General features: G+C 39.9%; 1 protein-coding gene across 2 annotated transcripts in view; it reads left to right on the top strand.

Annotated features, from left to right (window-relative positions):
• The window catches only part of LOC147688594 (sodium channel protein type 5 subunit alpha-like), a 1,046,042-nt gene that overhangs the window by 730,879 nt on the left and 296,130 nt on the right, over positions 1–19,033 (top strand). For both annotated transcript variants that reach the window (XM_086941454.1, XM_086941453.1), the window contains exon 17: positions 2,067–2,543. In XM_086941454.1, the coding sequence (XP_086797580.1) occupies positions 2,067–2,543 (477 nt within the window). The remainder of the gene's footprint in view (positions 1–2,066; positions 2,544–19,033) is intronic.

A 19,033-nucleotide genomic window follows, 5' to 3' on the forward strand; every position in this document is an offset into this window, starting at 1 on the left:
GAGTCTAGCATTGGTTTTGTACTAGAAGGATAACCTTCCAGTACAAAATACTATTCTTTGAAACATTTTAAAACTTTTTTCGCTTTGCATGTGTGTAAGAGCAACAATGGAGCATTTGAAGTCAAAATATCAAATACCAACTCTGGAGAATTACGTAACATTAATCTTTATTCGACAATTAAGTCATAAAAGTATCACATTCCAAAACATTTTTACCACAATATAAAATCTTATAAAATACATTTTACTTAAATAATTAAAAAAGATTAAACTCCACAAGACTAATGTCTAATAGGCAACTTTAAAAATACATTTATAGACAACAGGTTTTAGTCCAGTATGTTAGTGACAGTGAGAAGGACAACAATGAAAAAGAGACCGTACTCTACTTTCACTGTTATGGTCCCTTGAGAACCACACAAAGGCACTGGGCATGGCTTATTGTCAGTAGGTGTTGCTTTTTATGCAATGTTTTTCAAGTGGTGTAAATTGTGATGTGAGGAAACAAGAGACAAATCAATTAAAAAATAGATAGGTTTCTGGTATTGGAACATAAGGTAGTACAATTTGAATTAAATTAGAATATTATATTATATTCAGTGATATCCCACAGGCAGTTCAGGCATAGGGTTTAACTTTATAAACATGTTTCTTAGTAAACAATGGCTGGCATCGATGGACCCCAAGGGATGTTTATGAATATTTAGTTTCATCAAGCTATATTCAATTTAAGCAGTCTAGAAATACTGTAAAAGAGAAATGTATGTTATTCACATTTGAAACAATAGTAAAATTTTCGATAGATGCCAAGATGAAGAAACAGCGAGGAAAAGATATTTATAGAGTAGGTGTACGTTGTAATAGTTAGAAAACAAGCCACCCCAAAAAGAAAGACAGCAAAGTTGGACTAACCTATTTTACACAATCCATTCACTTTACAGTGCACGCGATTGTTGCTGTTCACTTGGAATTGCGTAATACGGAGGGAGAAGGAAAGCACCATTTCTTCAAAGATATGGCTATATCTTCCCCTCTACCTGATTTCAAGCTGCCATGAGCCAGGCACACACCTTAATGCCAAAGTGCCTGGGTGCATGTTTGAGTCTAGCATAGGTTTTGTACAGGAAAGTTACCCTTCTTGTACAAAATAGTATGTTTAGACACACTTTCAAACTTTTTCTGCTTTGCATGTGTGTACTGCACAATGCAGCATACATGCAAAGTCAGGAAAGCAAGGAGAATTGAAAATGTTTCTCCTTTTCAGTGGCAGTAATTTTTTTGATAAACCCTGTCTACTAATGTTAGCAGATAAGGTTTAGTATCAAAAAGCATGGATGGTTGCATGGGCATGCCTGTGTACCAGCCATGTAAGGCCCCCTTGATGCAAAGTAATGCAAAGCAGAATTTTGCTCTTCTTGGTGTTACTTTTCCATACACATCAATGCTAATACCAATTAGCGTTGATTTGCTGAACCCTAAATAACTTTTGGCATCGGTTTAGCATTAAAAAAGTATTGCTAAACCTTTTGTGACACTGGGCCTAAGTATCTGTCGATACACCCTCTAACATGAACCATCGGGCGAATAGTGAGCGTGGCAGTCTTATTTGGTAGCGCAAGGTGGCCAGTGGTTTGCTTCATTCCTCTGGCATGTGTTACGAAAGGTTACAGGTGACCAGTGGTTTGTTTCACTCCACTAGCATGTACCACAGAAGAAAGGTTACAGGCTTTTGGCAACCATGATCCATCATGTTGGACCAAGACTCACAGGAGAATTCAACCTTTTTCAGACAATATATTAAACATGCAGATTGAATGTTTTTGCACACCAGAGGATCATGCTTGAAAATATTTCACACACAATTCCGTGATACAAGTAACATTAGCTCTATACATTGTGAAAGGACTATAGTTGGTGTTTTTCATGCTGACCCATTGTCTAATCATGTATTGGTCAATCAATTATCTGGAAGAATGTGCACTGCAACGCTTTTAACTTGAAATGTTACTGCAAACTCTGTTGTAAGATTATTCATTTTCTTACTTATATTATGGAATTCTTTTCAGGTGCTTAATCTCTTCCTGGCCCTGCTGTTGAGCTCCTTTAGTTCAGACAACCTAGCAGCACCTGATGAAGATGGTGAAATGAACAATCTTCAGATTGCCTTTGCTCGGATCCACAGGGGGATCAACTTTGTGAGGCGCACAGTCTGGAATTTTTTCCGCAACTTGATCTGTCCACCAAAGACTGTTAGAGATCCTATGACAGATCTTACTTCCCACACATTGGGCGTCATGAACAATTGCATTCAAAACCACATCAGCATGGGTGAAACGGGAAAAAAGGCAGAGGATACAAAAGAGAGAAATCTTTCAAGCAGTGGAATTGTCAGAAATGGAGATAGGACTTGGCCAAGCGAAAGTGAAGACTACATCAGTCCAAGATTATCTGTCTCTGTCCCCATTGCCGTGGGCGAGTCTGACGGGGAATACCGGGAAGAAGATGAACAAAGCATATTTACAGACGTTGAATTTAGCAAAGAGGTAAGCTGAGATGTTTTTTTGCTTATTTGCACTTTAATTGATGATGACACATAGGACTTTGTAGGAAGGAAATTGTGATTCCAAAACCATTGTTGCATCTACAATGCTGCTGAGTTTTGATGTTTGAATTCCATACATATCAAATTATGTATTTAGTGGTGCTTCTATTTTTCAAAGTTTATAATAGATCTTTTTTAGGTACATGTACTTCATTGACGAATTCAAGGTAGATGATGTGCAGAGGTCCTATTACACAGTATTTGGCAATATACCAATAGATGCTTACAAAAAACAGAGCTTGATGGAAACTTTTATGAGTGAAAGATAATACTAGAATATGTGCAGAACTTCATGGAGTGATCTTGAAATACTCAGTCCATTTAACATCAGATGTAGAGAGTGCGATGACGGAGAATATGTTTGTGGTCTATTTTTATGGTGCTGAGGGATATTTGAGGGCTGTTTTTAAGGTGCTGAGAGCGGTGCCATCTTTGAAGTAAAGAGTACTATGTTCAAGTAGCGGAGAAAAGTTTTTCAAAATCTTCAGAAAGAAGCTGCAGCACATCTAAGGAGTAGTGAAAATATCTTGAATCTGTGATCAAAAAGAATAGATAGGTTTGTAAATGGTGACAGTCAATACAAAGTAAGGGAATTTGAGTACTATTGCAATAATCATATTTATTGAAATGTTTGCTATAATTATACCATTATTGCCTGAAAAAAATGGTATACCCAAAGACCATATCTTTTTGTGAAAATCAACTTTAGTCGTAATAGTATAAGTCCCTTCAACAAAAGCCAGAATTTTCATATGGTTATATGTTGACAGGGATAGTTTACACGTGTGAGTTCCTTTTGTTTTCGCTACTATGTTTTGAATACTTATGGCACTAACTATTAGATGTGCATTTCAAAGGAATAGGCAAGTAGACCCTTCCACCAAAATGCATGGTTTATGGACTTCAGGTCGAAATAATGTTGTCTTATTGAATATCTTTCAATAAGTTAGTGCATAAAAGGTCAGATATGCAAACAGCCAAACATTAGTCAGAAACTGAGGACAGGTAAACAGATTGTGAGGACAAGGATGTAAGCACTCCAAAGCAGAAATAGGCAATGTACCGTTCCATGACTTTAAGTACTGCAAAATGTAGTATAGTTGTTATTTTCATGATACTCAAACGAAGCATTTGTATACCATGGACATGATTTACAAACCCAATTACAGAACTGTGTTTAATTTAGGTAAACTAATGTCATGATTTATGTGTGTATATTTAATAATGGGATTAGCAAATTGTCAGTTTATACTTATAAGTTTTGCACACATAAAATAACCTGAGTGTAGTATAATTTCATGTGTGAGTAAATCTTTTCCACTGGGTGGAAAGCGGACGTTAAAGAATGGGTGTGTCTTGGAGAGTTGATGAATAGTCCCAGACGAGAGTTGGTGGGTATTGACATACTTTTCCATGGGCCAGTCCCACCTTGCATACCGTTGAAGATGTTCTCTTGTCAAGTGTGAGAATAGGGATAAAGTGCACCTCAAATTGGTGGGGTTGCTAAAAAGTGGTTTTGCAAATGGTGAAATAAAATCTCTGTGTAAAAATATAAAAAACAAGGAAGCAAATACTAATGCACTTTTATAAAGAATGCATCCTAGTCTACAGGAACACCAGATACCATCTATAGGCATAAATGTATTTTGAGTGAATTAGGCTCAGTAAATGTAAATGGGCATCAAACACATAGTCAGTGATTATTGTCTAAAAGGGGCATGTTTCCAGTTGGTATTGGTCTAAATTGGACGCTACTGGTCTAGGGTATTGATGATTTTGAAGCATATGACTAAGCCTGAACCTGCTATCATTTTAGGAAATCAATATAAAATCTGTTTGGTGGAACTGAAATAACCAATTGTAATTACATGATAGATGTATGGATTTCATTAGCTGAAGCATTAGTGTATCGGTCCTGAAATGTTTACAGAACTAAGAAAAAGCAGACCCTCCTTCAGAATTTGAAGAAAATTAGTTAACCTTTTCTTTTCCATCCTATTAGTCTTAAAACCCGAACTTGTTGCTTCTAAAGTAATTGATGGCCATCCCTGTGTGGGCATGCATGGGCGGCATCTGACAGTGATTTTTGCCATACTTTATATCTGCTTTTATATAGTTGGAGAAGGAGAGCTTCTTAAGTATGTTTTGAGGTCAGTTGGGATCAGGGTGGTAGCCTGATTATCCAATCGTGGAAACCCTTGCCCTTGTCCTAGATAAAAGCCACATCACCCAGACGAGGATTTAGGGATAACTTATCCCAACTATATAAACTTTCTTGAATCTTCTCCTATCGCAGTTCTTGCAACCTGATGCTCCAAATAAATAGCACCCTTTTGCTGTCAGCTAGGTTCACTTTGTAGACACAAACCCATGCTTGCACATATGTTGTACATTTCCTTTGTCAATGCTTGCTTCCATTAAAAGTATTTCTGACAAATGATATATTGGCTACGCACTGGCAGTGTTATGTTGTGTTTTTGCTTACTTAGTGTCAGAAATTAGATTTCGTTTCCTTTCAAAATGTTTTTGTGTTTTTTTTTTCTTTTCAACTGATGTTTTACTGTGGTTAGGTATGTTGCACCAACCCAAATTTCTCACACATTTGGACATTTTGCACTAATTAGAAATTCGTTTTTTTCAGTGTCTTTTTTTCTTTTACATTGTTCCCCCTGTGCTGGAGTTGCTTTCTGTTTGTGTTGTTTGGCTCATGATAGGGCTGAGACTTCTTTTGGTTCTTGGTATTGGAGAGTTCCGTGCTCATGTTATTCCAAGATCAAGGGGTCCTCTGTTTTGATGTAGGTAGTCTTCTGTGATGATGTCTAATGTGTCTTGAAAATATCACACGTTTGAATGAAACTGTGGGTGAGATTTTTGGGTGGTAGCCTGTAATGAGGAGTTTATGTATGCAGTCAATGACAATGAAGTCACTTGGACTGTCTACGCAAATAGTTAAGTCTTCGAAGAGGCACAGCTATTCTCTCTTGGTAGAGTACACAATATCAATTTCTGTTGCAAATTAGAAAATAAAGTATTGTGTCAAGTGTAACATGTTCCTAGGACAGGTCTGCAAATTGTCCTCATGATCTTCTAGGGCCATTGACGTGTCACACTCACTGAGTTTTGGCAGCAAGGCATTGCCTGGGCTTGCCAATGTGGATACAAAATTACTATTTAAAATGTTTCGTAAACCTGCTTAATGTTGTTGGTCTGCATTAGAGTAGGGCGCTAACTGAAAACCCACTGTGCTAAATCCGTGGGAGACCCCTCAGTCCTCATGTCCTCAGTGTTAGGGACAGTGCGGTGAATAAACATTCACAGGTGGGGTTTTCATTACCACTGACTCTAAATATGCCCTCAGATCTTTTATTTTCCCTTTTCAGCCTGCAGTTTTTAAATTAAGATGATATATGTCACATCTTTTACGCCTCAAAGATATTTATAGTGTTTAATACTGGTGCCCTTCTTGCAACAATAGTGAGCGTTTCTTCTGCTCCTGTAATGAAAGAATGCCGCGCATGGGCACACATGGCTGTCAAGCAGTTGCTGAGTCTCCCAACTGACTACATCACAGACTGTGGGATGTCACACTTTGGAATGAGCAGACAGAGTATAATTATGTCTGACAGATAATTGGTATCCTACTAACTACTCACATATCACTTGGTAGACTCCAGTATAAACATAGATGTGCTGCTCCATATTCATTATTATAAGACATCAAAGCCAGGTGCAGCAGAGATTCCGTCATGCAAAGAAAAACAGCGGATCAAACGCTTTCCGTGGGAAAGACACAACGCCTCTAAAGTGTTCTCTCGGTTTTGAATTCACAAAACGTGAATTCACACTCAATAAACAACAAAAAAATCAACCAATGGAAACAATTGGAGTAAGGTATTGTAAAATATAAAACTTTTAAATAAAAACATTCCCTCATTTGATTAGAAATTTGCGTTGTCCTGCGGGAACAAACTCGTTAGTGTGCCACAATTCTAAGTCTAGTCGGGAAGCCTTTGCAGTCCATCATTCAGGTGTTGTATTTTTAATATTTAGTATGACTAGTCTTTTTCCCCCTGAAACTGTCATGTTGAAGCTGGAGATTAATTTGTTATAAGGCCAAGTCATATTAACCCCTTAAGTTAGAACCCAATGTAGTAACCGCCTGGTTACAAATAACGGTTGTGAACTGTGCACCAACTTTTTGCAACCAGTATTTTATTTTGAGAACAGATCTATGTATTAGTAGCTTGGTTCTAAATATAAAGAATAGGACCATGTCGGAAATGGCCCTTACTACAGAATCGCCCCCAAACCTTTTGCCTTCCTCCTCTCCTTTTTGCTTGATTTGATTTTGTTTTCTTTAGGGCTCTAGATACTTTACCACTGCTAACAAGTCCTAAAGTGCACGTGCTCTCTGCTTTAAACATGTTAACATTGGCTTAGCCACAATTGGCCAATTTTATTTACTTTCACACCCCTAATAAAGTGCACTACATGTGCCCAGGGCCTGTAAATTAAATGCTATTAGTGATCCTGCAGCACTGGTTGTGCCACACACTTCAGTAACCCTTTAAACCTGTCTCAGGCTTGGCATTGCAGAATCTGTGTGTGCAGTTTTAAACAGCCATTTAGACCTGGCCAGCTAATCCTCTTGCCAGGCCCAAACCTTCCTTTTTATTAATACATTTGTCACCCCTAAGGTAGGCCCTGGACAGCCGAAGGGGCAGGATGCAGTGTATTCATCAAGCAGGACATGAACGTTTAAGTTTTACATGTGCAGGTAGTGAAAAACTCTTAAATTCCAACACATAGAGCTGCATGCCCCCCCCCCCATAGTGAGTGGATCTTGTGCACTTCAATGGCCTCTCTTTGAAAAGGTCTCCCCCACGTCAAAGGCATCACTGGGTATAAGTACTGGACCCTGACACCACCAACTCAGTACACTTCTGGACCTGAGGACATTCTGACAGGAAGAAGGGCTGCTGTGCTGCGGAAAGGACTGTCACTCTGCTGGACTCTGCTGCACTTTGCTGAACTCCTGCTTTGTTGTGCCTGCACTGCTGCCCTCCTTGCCTGGGAGTGAGAAGGACTGGACCTGCATCTCCACATCCCAAGAACCAAAGTTGCTCCAAGGGCTTGCTGGCTTGCCTCCTGTCTCAAGGACATCAAAGACTTTCAACAACCCTGCTGCAGGATTTGGACTTTTTCAACTGTGAGTACTCCCCTACTATGTGGTGTCATTCACGGGCCCTTGGAATTGGGTTTTTTACTGTTTCCTGCCAAATCAATGCATTTCCGTTGTTATGCCAATTAGAACTGATGCATCTCCCCTCAACACCGACTCATCGCCGCTGAGGACAAGGATATTACATCACCGTCTGCGCAGCTCGATGCCAGCGCATCACCTTCATGGTAAAGGGTTCACGGACAACGTATCTCTGACTGCGCGGATCTGAACCAACGCATCACTTACATCCAGTCACATCGACGATTGTGCATCGCCTCCTCTGCTCCTTGCATCAGGTCTTTAACGTATCCTCCTTCGCAAAGTACTGTTTGCAGCAGCCCAAGGTTGGTCCCTGTATCAGACCTGTGCATCATTGCGGTTGGCCTGAGCTTTTGGATGTACCCTGGTCAAGAGCGACCAGATGTCTCCGATTGGCACCTTATGCTTTTAAGCACTATTTTTCAATGTAATCTTCAAAAATGTATAATTCTGGTTCTACTTATTGGAGTTATGTGATATTATTCTTGTTTTGTTCATGCAATTAAGCTCTGGTTGTCTAACCTGGTTTGGATTATCTTTGTGTTGTGTTTCACTATTTTACTATTTGAAGTGTTGCACAAATACTTTACGCACTGTCTCTTAAGTTAAGCGTGACTGCTCTGTACCAAGGTGTCAGAGGGTGAGCAAAGGTTAATTTAGGGTGTGTATCTGACTTAGCCTGACTAGGATTGTAGCCCCTACTTGGGCAGTGAGCATACTTCTACCAACTAGAGGCACAATGTCTAACACAGGGGGTCACAAAATGACCAGCTATTTAATAGCTTAATATTCACCATACAGTCACAATTTGTAACTTCCTTTAATTGATTATAATCACAAGAGTGTTGATCTGTAGTGACGCCACACTGTCCCTGTGATTGCATCTTCAGATTTTGGTTTTTATTGAAGCAGCCCAAGTACCTTAAAAAGACTGGTGCTTCATTAAAAAAAAGTTTTCTGTCTTGGAAAAATCAGTGAGAGGAGCCTGAGGTCACTTGAGCTACTATTCCCACCTATTACCACCAATTCACAAAGGATCCTTTCTTCTTTGCAAATCAGTTACCACCCCCACCCATCAACTTGAGAGTAAGTAAACGGGTGCAATGTGAATTACAATATCAAACCATTGATACATACTATACCGAATTGCAATCTAGGAGGAAAGCATCCTAGCAGCCCCTTAAAGTTTTCTAAATAGCAAAAAGGGTTTAGTATATTACAAAAACTGATTTGTTATCATTTGCAAAAACTGTGATGTTGAAAATTGTACTGTTTGTGACCAAACAAGTGCTTGACACATCTGGCCGAATACTCTGGAATATAATTTCCTTTCAAGAGTCCTGAAGATCAAAACAAAATCATTTTCTTTTTTTAATTAATATTAATGCACAACAAATGTCAGGTGTCTAGGCGTAGTAAGCACGCGAAGATACAAAAAGCAAAGGAGGTGCGGTCATGAACATCCAACATACAGGAAAGAAACTAACTGCACTTTGAAAAATATAACAATCATGTGTAAAGGAAACCTGTGAAAAGGAAAGGAATACAGGATAGGAGTACAGGAGTTCATATGTTGTAACATTAGAATGAGATCAATAAGCAATAGTGCGAGGAAAGGTCAAGGGAATGAAGATAGAAGGTGCTGAAAGAAGGCTTCCGATAGAAAGCAGGAGAGTGTCAGATAGACAAAGGTGGACCATGCCTGGAGGAAATGAAGAGGAGAGGGTCTCAAGGAGGATTACGAGTCAAAGCAAATAATACCACAGCTAGAAATAGAGCAGCCATGTTTGTTGGTTGATTTTTGGTCCATTGGTTAAGCTGTTAACTTTCAGTCTCAGAGCCTGCTTTTAAACCCTTGCCTTGGGATTGATTGGAAATTATGCAGTCCTGGGCACCTTACTTAATCCCCCTGGGTCTAAAATGCAACTATGTGAAAGGTAAAGTTGATTGTGTATGATATAAGGTACAGAGCTCTGTTGCTTCCCAGCTCGGCTTGCACTATATAAATGCCAACACACACTCAAGTTCAAGCATTTGTGAGTCAGCCTTTCCTCCAACCGAGGGTGATGAACTGAGTGCCATGAGTTTAGTGTTAATATATTTTACCATATAAAACCAAACGTTATTGTTAAATGCAAAGGATTTTTCATGTACCCTATTTTTTGTTTAGATGATTGTACAGATTTACATTGAAAGAGCTGTTATTTTTGTTTTTAATAAAGATATCCAAGCAAATTGTCTGCATTTTTTGCGTACAATAATCATGGCAATGGCACTCAGATTTTCTCATTTTCGGTTAAGCCTCTTATTAAACGTACGAAGTTGGGTTGTTGGCTGGGGGGTGTAAGTCCCACTCAGCAACAACCACAACCTTATCAAGGTGAACCACAAAAGTCGCTAAATTAACTTGTGCTTAACACTCTGGTACCTTCTCAAAAAAACAATCAGACTTAACTTAAAGGCAATGTGTAAAGTGTTTACGAAGCACACAAATGCTGTAAAGTAATAACACCACATATTGTTATTCCCAAATCTATTTAGAAATATAACATAAAATGTAACAAATAAAATGACCCTAAAATGAAAAAATACAATCAGTAGAACCAGAGATATTGGTTTTCAAAGTGTTTAGTTAAAAAAATGCCAGGAAACAGAGAACATCTCTCGAGGCTATCTGTTTGTGTTGGACCAGCAGAAACTCACATGTTGGGCAAGATACAGGTACCAGGTTAAGCCAAGTAGAAGTCAAAAGACAAACCCTCTGCCTGAGGTACTTTTAGAAGGTGCTGAAAGTCACAGATATACTAAACCAGTCCTAAGATACTGGCCTTCCCAATGATAATGCAGAATACATTGTATGATGCAAATATCACCTTTATTTACATTGTTTTATCAACATTTTTAAAAAGCATGATACGAATAAATATCAGAAAAGTCTAGGCGCATCTTGCATCGCACACACACAATCTTTCAAACCAAGCCAACAAAACACATACCCAGACATACTCATACATCCCAACAACATCAAGATTAATTAGATATCAATGCACATCCTTGGATAATATCAACAATCCTCCCGAAATTAGGGAGAAAACACATAAAATTTTGCCATACAAGGCGAATAAGTTATATAACAGTATACATCAGGGGATCACTTCCTCAGTCAGTAATGTTGTTCATAATCTGGTTTCTTCTCAGGAGATGAGGTAGAAACAAAGGAGACAAGATATAACTCCAGCGTACCAGGTTAGTCTCACTGAGGACTTACCTTCTCATGTCCAGCACAAAAAGTTCAGCTCACGTTGGAGGTGGTCGTGAGGAGAAGCGTTTCAGTGAGAGAGCAGATGGAGTGACAAGGATGGCGGTGCTGAAGTGTGAAGAGTTAAACATCACTAGAATTTCACGTCTTCAGTCACCCCAGGCTGTGGATGCTCCAGCATGAAGTGCAGGTCTCGCTTTGCCGGATGTTGTGGACTATTGCTGTTAGGGCCAAGAGCACTTCCTGCTGGGTGTTTTGTGTTGGTGGCTGTTTTGACCGTCGATCTTTGGCGCGTAGAAGTCAAAGCCCAAACTTCAGGATTTTTACCTTTACTTGTATAGGAGTTTTCACTGATGAAAGCGAAGTGTCCATAACCTGTGGGACACCGCTTGGGTAGCAGGGCTCACTCCAGCAGAGGCCAACAGCAGGGCTCATATAGGTCCAGTTGGTGCGGGTCAACAGGGTAGCTGCACAGAAGCCTCCGGAAGCTTGTTTTGTCCCTGTAGCTCACACTGAAGGTCAACCAACTGACCCTCAGAGTCGCACTGTGTAGCCTGAGATCAAGACAAGCAGATCCAGTCTTCCTTCTTCAGGCAGCAAGACAATCTTTCAAGCAGCAGGGCAGGCATTCAGGCAGCAGTGCAGTTTTTCTTCTGAATATTCTGCAGGTCTAGGAGTGTTCTGATTAGTGGCTCTGAGGGTCCTCTTTTTATACCTGGTGCCAGCCTTTGTGTAAGGAATTCCCTGACCTACCCCCAAAGCTGGATTTGATCACTTCTTTTCATTCTCCGGGTTTTTGCTCCAACGTGTCTAGGATGACAAAAGGCAGGGCAGGCCTATCATCAGGTTCCATTGTGTGATGTAGGCAATGTCCTTTTAAATGCAATCAGAGAAGGGTACAGCTCCTCCCCACTCATTCTAAAAGGAATACCCTCTTCCAAGTGCATCCTGGTCCAATTGTTCACTGTCAGGACATTCGTAATGGGGAACAAGTAGCAGGCCTGCGTATCGTGAAACTTGGAGAAAGACCTCCAAAACTTTGGGGAGGGAAATGTCGCCTTTCTAAAAGTGGCATTTTCAAAATTATAATCTAAAATCTGACTTTACCATTATAGAAAATGTTAAATTGCGATTCATTGGAGTGTAAACATAAGTTTGCTATTGACAAAAACAAGATTCCTTTCTGTGTCGTACTGCAGCTTAGTGACCAACTAGTCTACTAATAATGTATTATGTAACTGGCAGAACTGACAGGTTATATAGGCACTAATTTTTATTCAAAACCTCAAAAACATAAATTTATGTTTTTGAGCGATAACAAGAATAGGATCCATGCTGTATTAGACTAGGGAACGCTCCAAAAAATGTTTTTATGCATGATATGATACCATTTGTTGTGAATTTTACTTGAATGTTTTTAACCATAAAATAAAATACTGAGAGAAAGAAAACTATATTAGTGTGGAGTAAAAATTAGTGCCTATATAACCTGTCAGTTCAGCCAGTTACATAATACATTATTAGTAGACTAGTTGGTCACTAAGCTGCAGTACGACACAGAAAGGAACCTTGTTTTTGTCATTACTTTGATACCCAGTCCTTTCTGGTTTATCTGGGAAACTCTCTTCTTTGAGAACATAAGTTTGCTACCTGCTCCCGATCTAAGTTAGCACTTATTAAATGTAATAAGGTAGCCCAGTGTTAGCCTATGGGAGAGACAGGCCTTATAACTGAAAAATTACTTTAGGGGTTTTTCGATGTCAAGTTATGTCAAACTTAAGCACACACGTCCTACTTTTTAATTAGAATGCTCTATGAATGTTTAGGGCTTACCTTGGGAGAGACTGTTAAGTAGTAAAAAGGAAGGGTTAGGCATGGCAAATGGCTTTTTTGCCGGATCGAAATGTTGGCTTAAAACTGCACTAAGGATGCAGTTGCAGACTTGAAACATGCTTTACAAGACTACTTGAATGGGTGGCACAATGATTGCTGCAGCCCACTAGTAACATTTAATTTACAGTCCCTGGGTAAATGCAGTACCATATTCTAGGGACTTACAAGTAAAATAAGCATGCCAATGAGGTATAGGACATTTTTACCATGTTTTAGAAACAGAGCACAAGCACTTTACCGCTAGTTAGCAGGGAAAAAGGGCACATAACCCTAAAAGCCAACAAAAACAATTTCAGAAAAGGAATGCAGAGGAAGGTAAAAATCTGGAGTGATCCTGCAGAAAGCACTATGTCCAACATTAAATATATAGATATATTTGCAACACTGTGTTGTTCCCTTATAATGTTGTGACTCAGGGCCATATGTATCAAGGGTTTTGCGACTTGCAAAAGCCAAAAATCGCAGAATTTCGGCCTTTGCGACTCGCAAACGGCCTTTTAGCATTTTTTCATATGTAAGAAAAAATCGCAATTTAAGGAATCGCAATAATTTGCGATTCCTTATTTTGCCATAGAATTTAAGGAATCGCAAATTTTGCGATTTCTTAAATGATATGTATGTAACTTTTTGAAAATGCGATTTTGTGTTAAGAAATCGCAAATAACAACCAACTTGTAGTTGGTGGTCATTTGCGATTTCTTTTAAAAATGCCCTATTTGGCATTTGTAAGGGTGGCATGTGAGGCACATACATGCCCTATGCGCCACATGCACACACACGTAAATTTCAGGGGTGCAGCAGGGTGTCTTGAGACACCCCTGCACCCTTGAAATAATTCTCAAATTGCGATTAGCAAATTGCGAATTCTCAATTTGAGAATTATTGCCTCCGGGCCCATAGGAATGCATTGGAAATTATTCCTTATTTGCGAATTCGCAAAATGCGAATTCGCAAATATAGAATTTTAAGGAATCGCTTAAAAATAGCGATTTTGTACATACATTGCATTTTGCGAATTCTAAATAGCGATTTTTTGCGAATCGCTATTTAGAATTCGTAAATCGGAATCTTGATACATCTGCCCCTCAGTGGTTTTATGTAAATGGTACAAACAATATTTTTTTATTTCTAAAATTGCTATCTTGTGAGGATTCAAAATAGAGGTAGGTAGAAGTGGAAATTATTTTCCTTATTTAGTAGGTCACTTTTGTAATAAGTGGCACATTTCTATTTTTTTTATAATTTTTACATGCTTTCACTTTCAGGTACATATTAAGGTCTGGCAAAAGATTCAATTTTTTTTATTTTGAGTATTTTGCAAGTGTAGACATGGCTTCAAGACGCACTGAGTCCTATACTGAAAACGTTGATGTCAAGCATTATATAGACACTTTAGTGGGCAGTATATTTGTGACATGCACATTACAGTCATATCAAGTCACATTACATAGTAGCTGTAGAGCAATGGCCTTCAAACCTTTAATGCTGTGCCCCCCGCGTTTAAAATAATGTCACTGGAGCACCAACAATTGCAAACAGCATTTCTTGCAATTAATCAATAGAAGGTTACAAATTGCAAGCACGCTAAAAACCTTTAGTCGAGAGTGAAAGCACACATCTAACAGGTATGAAATTTTTTTTACAAATTTGCTTTTCAATTAAACACACTAATAAATGTAAAGGAAGCTATAGTGTATAGTGTATAGTGTATAGGAAGCTATAATGCATAGGAAGCTTGCCAACTTTTCAAATCAGATCGCAGGGTACAGGACCATTGAGCAAAACAAATATTCTATCTTACTTTTTTCTTACAATAAATCCCATATGTTAAATTAAAAATATATTGAAAGAGAAGGAACCAAAATGTGTAAATTAATTTAGAGGGTGGCAAAAAATGTATATCCATTCTAGCCTTGCCAGATTTTCATACCTGTCTGACAGCTATCCCTTTGCCATGTGTTACATATTCAGCCAGCCCTCATTTTCTGACAAAAGCATTTTGAATGCTAGAATTTTGACTCATTCTTACAAAGTTAATGGCAAAATTACACGTATATTTCAGGAATTTCTTGTTATGCAAAATACCCGAAATGTTGCCATTACACCCCATAGCATAATTACTTGCCATTTGGAATAACATTTTACAGTGGAACATGCCATTCATGGCAAACATTTACTGCAAACACAGATAGTGCTTTGTTCAAATGCATACTGTGGCAAAAATGTATGTGAGGACACATTTCATGTAAAAATATATATACGTGTAGTGTAATTTTGCATACTTATGCTAAAATTCACATTATACTGTAAAGCAAATTACGCAAATTTCGTACACTTTATAAACTACTGGGATTGCCCAGAGGTGTTGGACAAGACATAGGTCCTCTTGGCAGGGATAAACATATTTAGGAATTCAAACAAAAGCAAGCAAACATTATTTTCAGTTACCCCTTTTATAAGAGGACACAAATATGTTGTTGCCAACTAACTATTAGCATACCTGACATACTAAAAGTGTCAGTAGTGTGATTCTTTATGGGTCATGAGGGAATGAGATACTGTGGGTTAGTTGGAGGCCCTTCTTTCACATCTATTCCCGGGCACAATATTAGTGACAAAAGATGTTACTGAAGGCCCAGTTTATTTTAATGAAATCACAGCATGGTGTATATTTTTCCCAGAGACTTAGTGAGTACTCCTCTTGTTAAGAGCCTGGAGCACCCCTTACATTCTTCACCTCTCCCCTGGGCGGCCTACCCCAAAGAACCAGAGAAGTATGAAGCAACACATTGACCAAGGGTACAGCATAAATGGGCTTCTGCCAGTACATGATTAACAGTAAAGTGGTTATCCCTTTCATTGCAAGGCGTCCCCCACCTCTGTTAAGCCTTTTTTTGTCTATTTGGGGCAGTTTGCGCTTAGGCCCTTGTAACTTTTTGTCCACATAAGGTATCCATGCCAAATATGCATCCTTTTTTTCAAACATCCTGAGGATTCTAAATGTTTTCTACATGGGTTTGACATTTTCCCAAAGCAGAGTCAGCCTAAAAACATATTAAAAAATTGTGCTGATCAGCTCACTGCGATATCCCCTCAATCTTTACACATTTTGACCCTTCCCTTTCACAAGCACTTGGCACTCCCACACAAGTGAGATATAATGTTACTTGGGAGACCGAGGCGAAGCCTGGATGGAAGGAAATTTGTGCCAACGCCATGATCCCACACAGAAATGTGAGAACATTTTCTTTTTTAGCTAAATTTGAGGTTTGCAGGGGATTCTGGGTAAGAAAACATTGATCGATCCACACCAGCCACACATCCTTGGACTCCCCCAGGTGTCTAGTTTTCAGAAATGTCTGGGTTTGATAGGTTTCCCTAGATGGCCACTTAGCCCGGAACCAAAAATGCAGGTGCCCCCTTGTAAAAACAGGTATTTTTGAGATAGATCATTTGGATGCCTCCTCAATATGTTTTGGACCCTTCCCTGTCTCAGGCACTTGGCCCACTGAAACAAGTGAAGTACCATTTATAACCGGAGACCTGGGGGTAGGGTGGGTGATCCCTCAACTTTCCCACATATAAATGTGAGGAAAATGGGATGTTTGCTAAATTTTTAGGTTTGGAGGGGATTCTGGGTAAAAGAAACCTTCAGGGATCCATGTAAGCCACTCCTCCCTGGACCCTCTCGGGTGTCTAGTTTTCAGGACTGTCTGTGTTTGATAGGTTTCCCTAGATTGCCGACGAGCCCGGGACCAAAATGCAGGAGCCCCCTTTGCAAAAACAGGTTGTCTTGTGATAGATAGAAGGACACCTGGGTTTTTGGTCTCGGCTTGAAGGCCATCTAGGGAAACCTACCAAAACAAGATAGTCCTAAAAACTAGACACCTGAGTGAGTGCAGGGAGGTAAGGCCTGCATGGATCCCTCAACATTTCCTTAACCAGAATCCCCTGCAAACCTCAAATTTAGCTTAAAAGAAAAATCTAATTTTCCTCACATTTCTGTGTGGGAAACAGTGGCGGTTTTACCGTTTGGGCGGTGGGGCGTTGCCCCACTAATTATTTTGGGGCAATTTACAACGATCACACGCACCTTCAAATCAACTTCAAATCAATTAAAGCGCTCCGTCGTGCTGCAGCGTCACGTCATCATATCATCACGTGACCAGTCAGGCCTGCACTCACTGTTTGTTGCTGTACTACGGCTTGGCCTGGCCTGGCACAGTGCGCACTGCGCATGTGGGGTTTGTCTGGCTGCCCTTTCTGCAACTAGCAACCCTATGTGATTTGAAAAGCAAGCATGGGCGAGTACGGGATTTGCGCACCTCCACGGATCCCAATGGTTTTTAAATGAGCGGCGTTTTTTTCGTGCTCAATCCAATCCTGACGCTGGTCTCTTCAGAGAGCAGCTCTCCTCTGAAGAGAGCAGCGTCATGATTGGCTCTGCAGCATGTTGTGCGGTTGGCAGTCTAGTTGTCTTGACTTGCACCGCGGGGGGTGGGAGCATCCAACGTGGGGCAATGGCCAATCACTGTAATGGCTTAGTGTTAAGCCATTACATGATTGGACATTGCTGCCTGCTGGGCAAATCGGGCCAGCCAGTCACCTCCTCTCTGCACAGACGAGAGCACGTGCAGACAATTGGACAGAGATTGTTCGAGAAGACTGTATGCGTACTTGCCTCTACTCTACTACTACTTTCACTGTCGACCACACACGCAGCGACAACGACTAACGACGTGTAGAAGAGTGACTGTTAGCACACAAGGTGTGTAAACTTGTATAATGTATTTGTTCAATCATTATCCCCCGTTGTGTTTTGTGCACTGACTAGCTTAGGGGCGGGCAGTATAACAGACTTACTATCTCCCCCCTCTGATTGCTGTGCTCCAGCGTTTTAGCACATTTTCTCTCTCTGGTATTCCCTTTCAAGGAGCTTCTCCTTTTGATATAGTTTAATTTTATTTCTGTAGCTGAACATTTCATTTACGATAATAAACACTTAGATTTATGAGGGATGAAGGCTGTTAAAGTTTAGTGGGGGGCCGGAGGAGAAGTGGGATTCATGGAGCGGCAAAGCGGTTTACTGTTTTTTTGCACTAGACTAGTCTGCACATTTATTTTTGGGCTTCGGTTAGCTGGGTAGCTGCAGTTTTGTTTGCAAGGCAGTACTCGCATGAAATTGAAGAAGAGGAAGGAGTGTTTTGGGCCTACTTTTTCTGACCTTGTCGACGTGGTATTGTGTGTTTTGGGAACCGAAATTGTTGGTGTTCCCCCGGCTGGGAGTGTGTTCTAAGGGTCGGGACTTTGAATAAGGAAACGAATTAATGAGATGACCTATATTTTATTTTTAGGGTTTAAGTTTAACTGTGAACGCCAAAGCTGTACTGTACTTATGTGTGCATGCACGTCCAATTAGTTAGTAAAAGAAAAACAAATGCAACTTTGCTTTGTTACCGTTACTACTTTTTAGTATTTACCGCGTATATTCTTTCCTTTGTAACTTGTTCTATGTAACTTGTTCTAAAATAAGTCATTTCGAGCCTCTTTTGCAGTAGTGTCTATCTCGGGAGCTAAATTAAATACTGCATACCAAAACACTCGTGTGTGCAAACATTATTTTAGACGAAATCCACCGCAAGATTTTTCTTGCTTTCAGTGTTATGTAATGTAAGAAAAATCTTGCCTTGGATTTGGGCTAAAATGTTTGCACACACAACCAATTACCACCACTTTAATCGCGATAATCCCTCTGTGGCAGGATGGATTTGTCGGGCTTGACTGTCTGCACAGCATGACCCTGTGCCAAAGTGTGAACTACACTACACACATCAAAGTATCGCTAGTCCGTGAACGCCTCAAGCATTGCTGGCCTCCAGTGCTGCTCCCTGCTGGGAGATGAGATCGCACCAAAACAGAGGCTTGTTGGTCAGACCTGAAGACGCCTTTGAGTTTCATGACCTGTCACCTTTACTTACTTATCTATCCAGCGCGGACATTGGTAGAATATACATGC

The sequence above is a fragment of the Lissotriton vulgaris genome, chromosome 10, assembly GCF_964263255.1.
Source record: "Lissotriton vulgaris chromosome 10, aLisVul1.2, whole genome shotgun sequence".
NCBI classification, from domain to species: Eukaryota; Metazoa; Chordata; class Amphibia; order Caudata; family Salamandridae; genus Lissotriton; species Lissotriton vulgaris.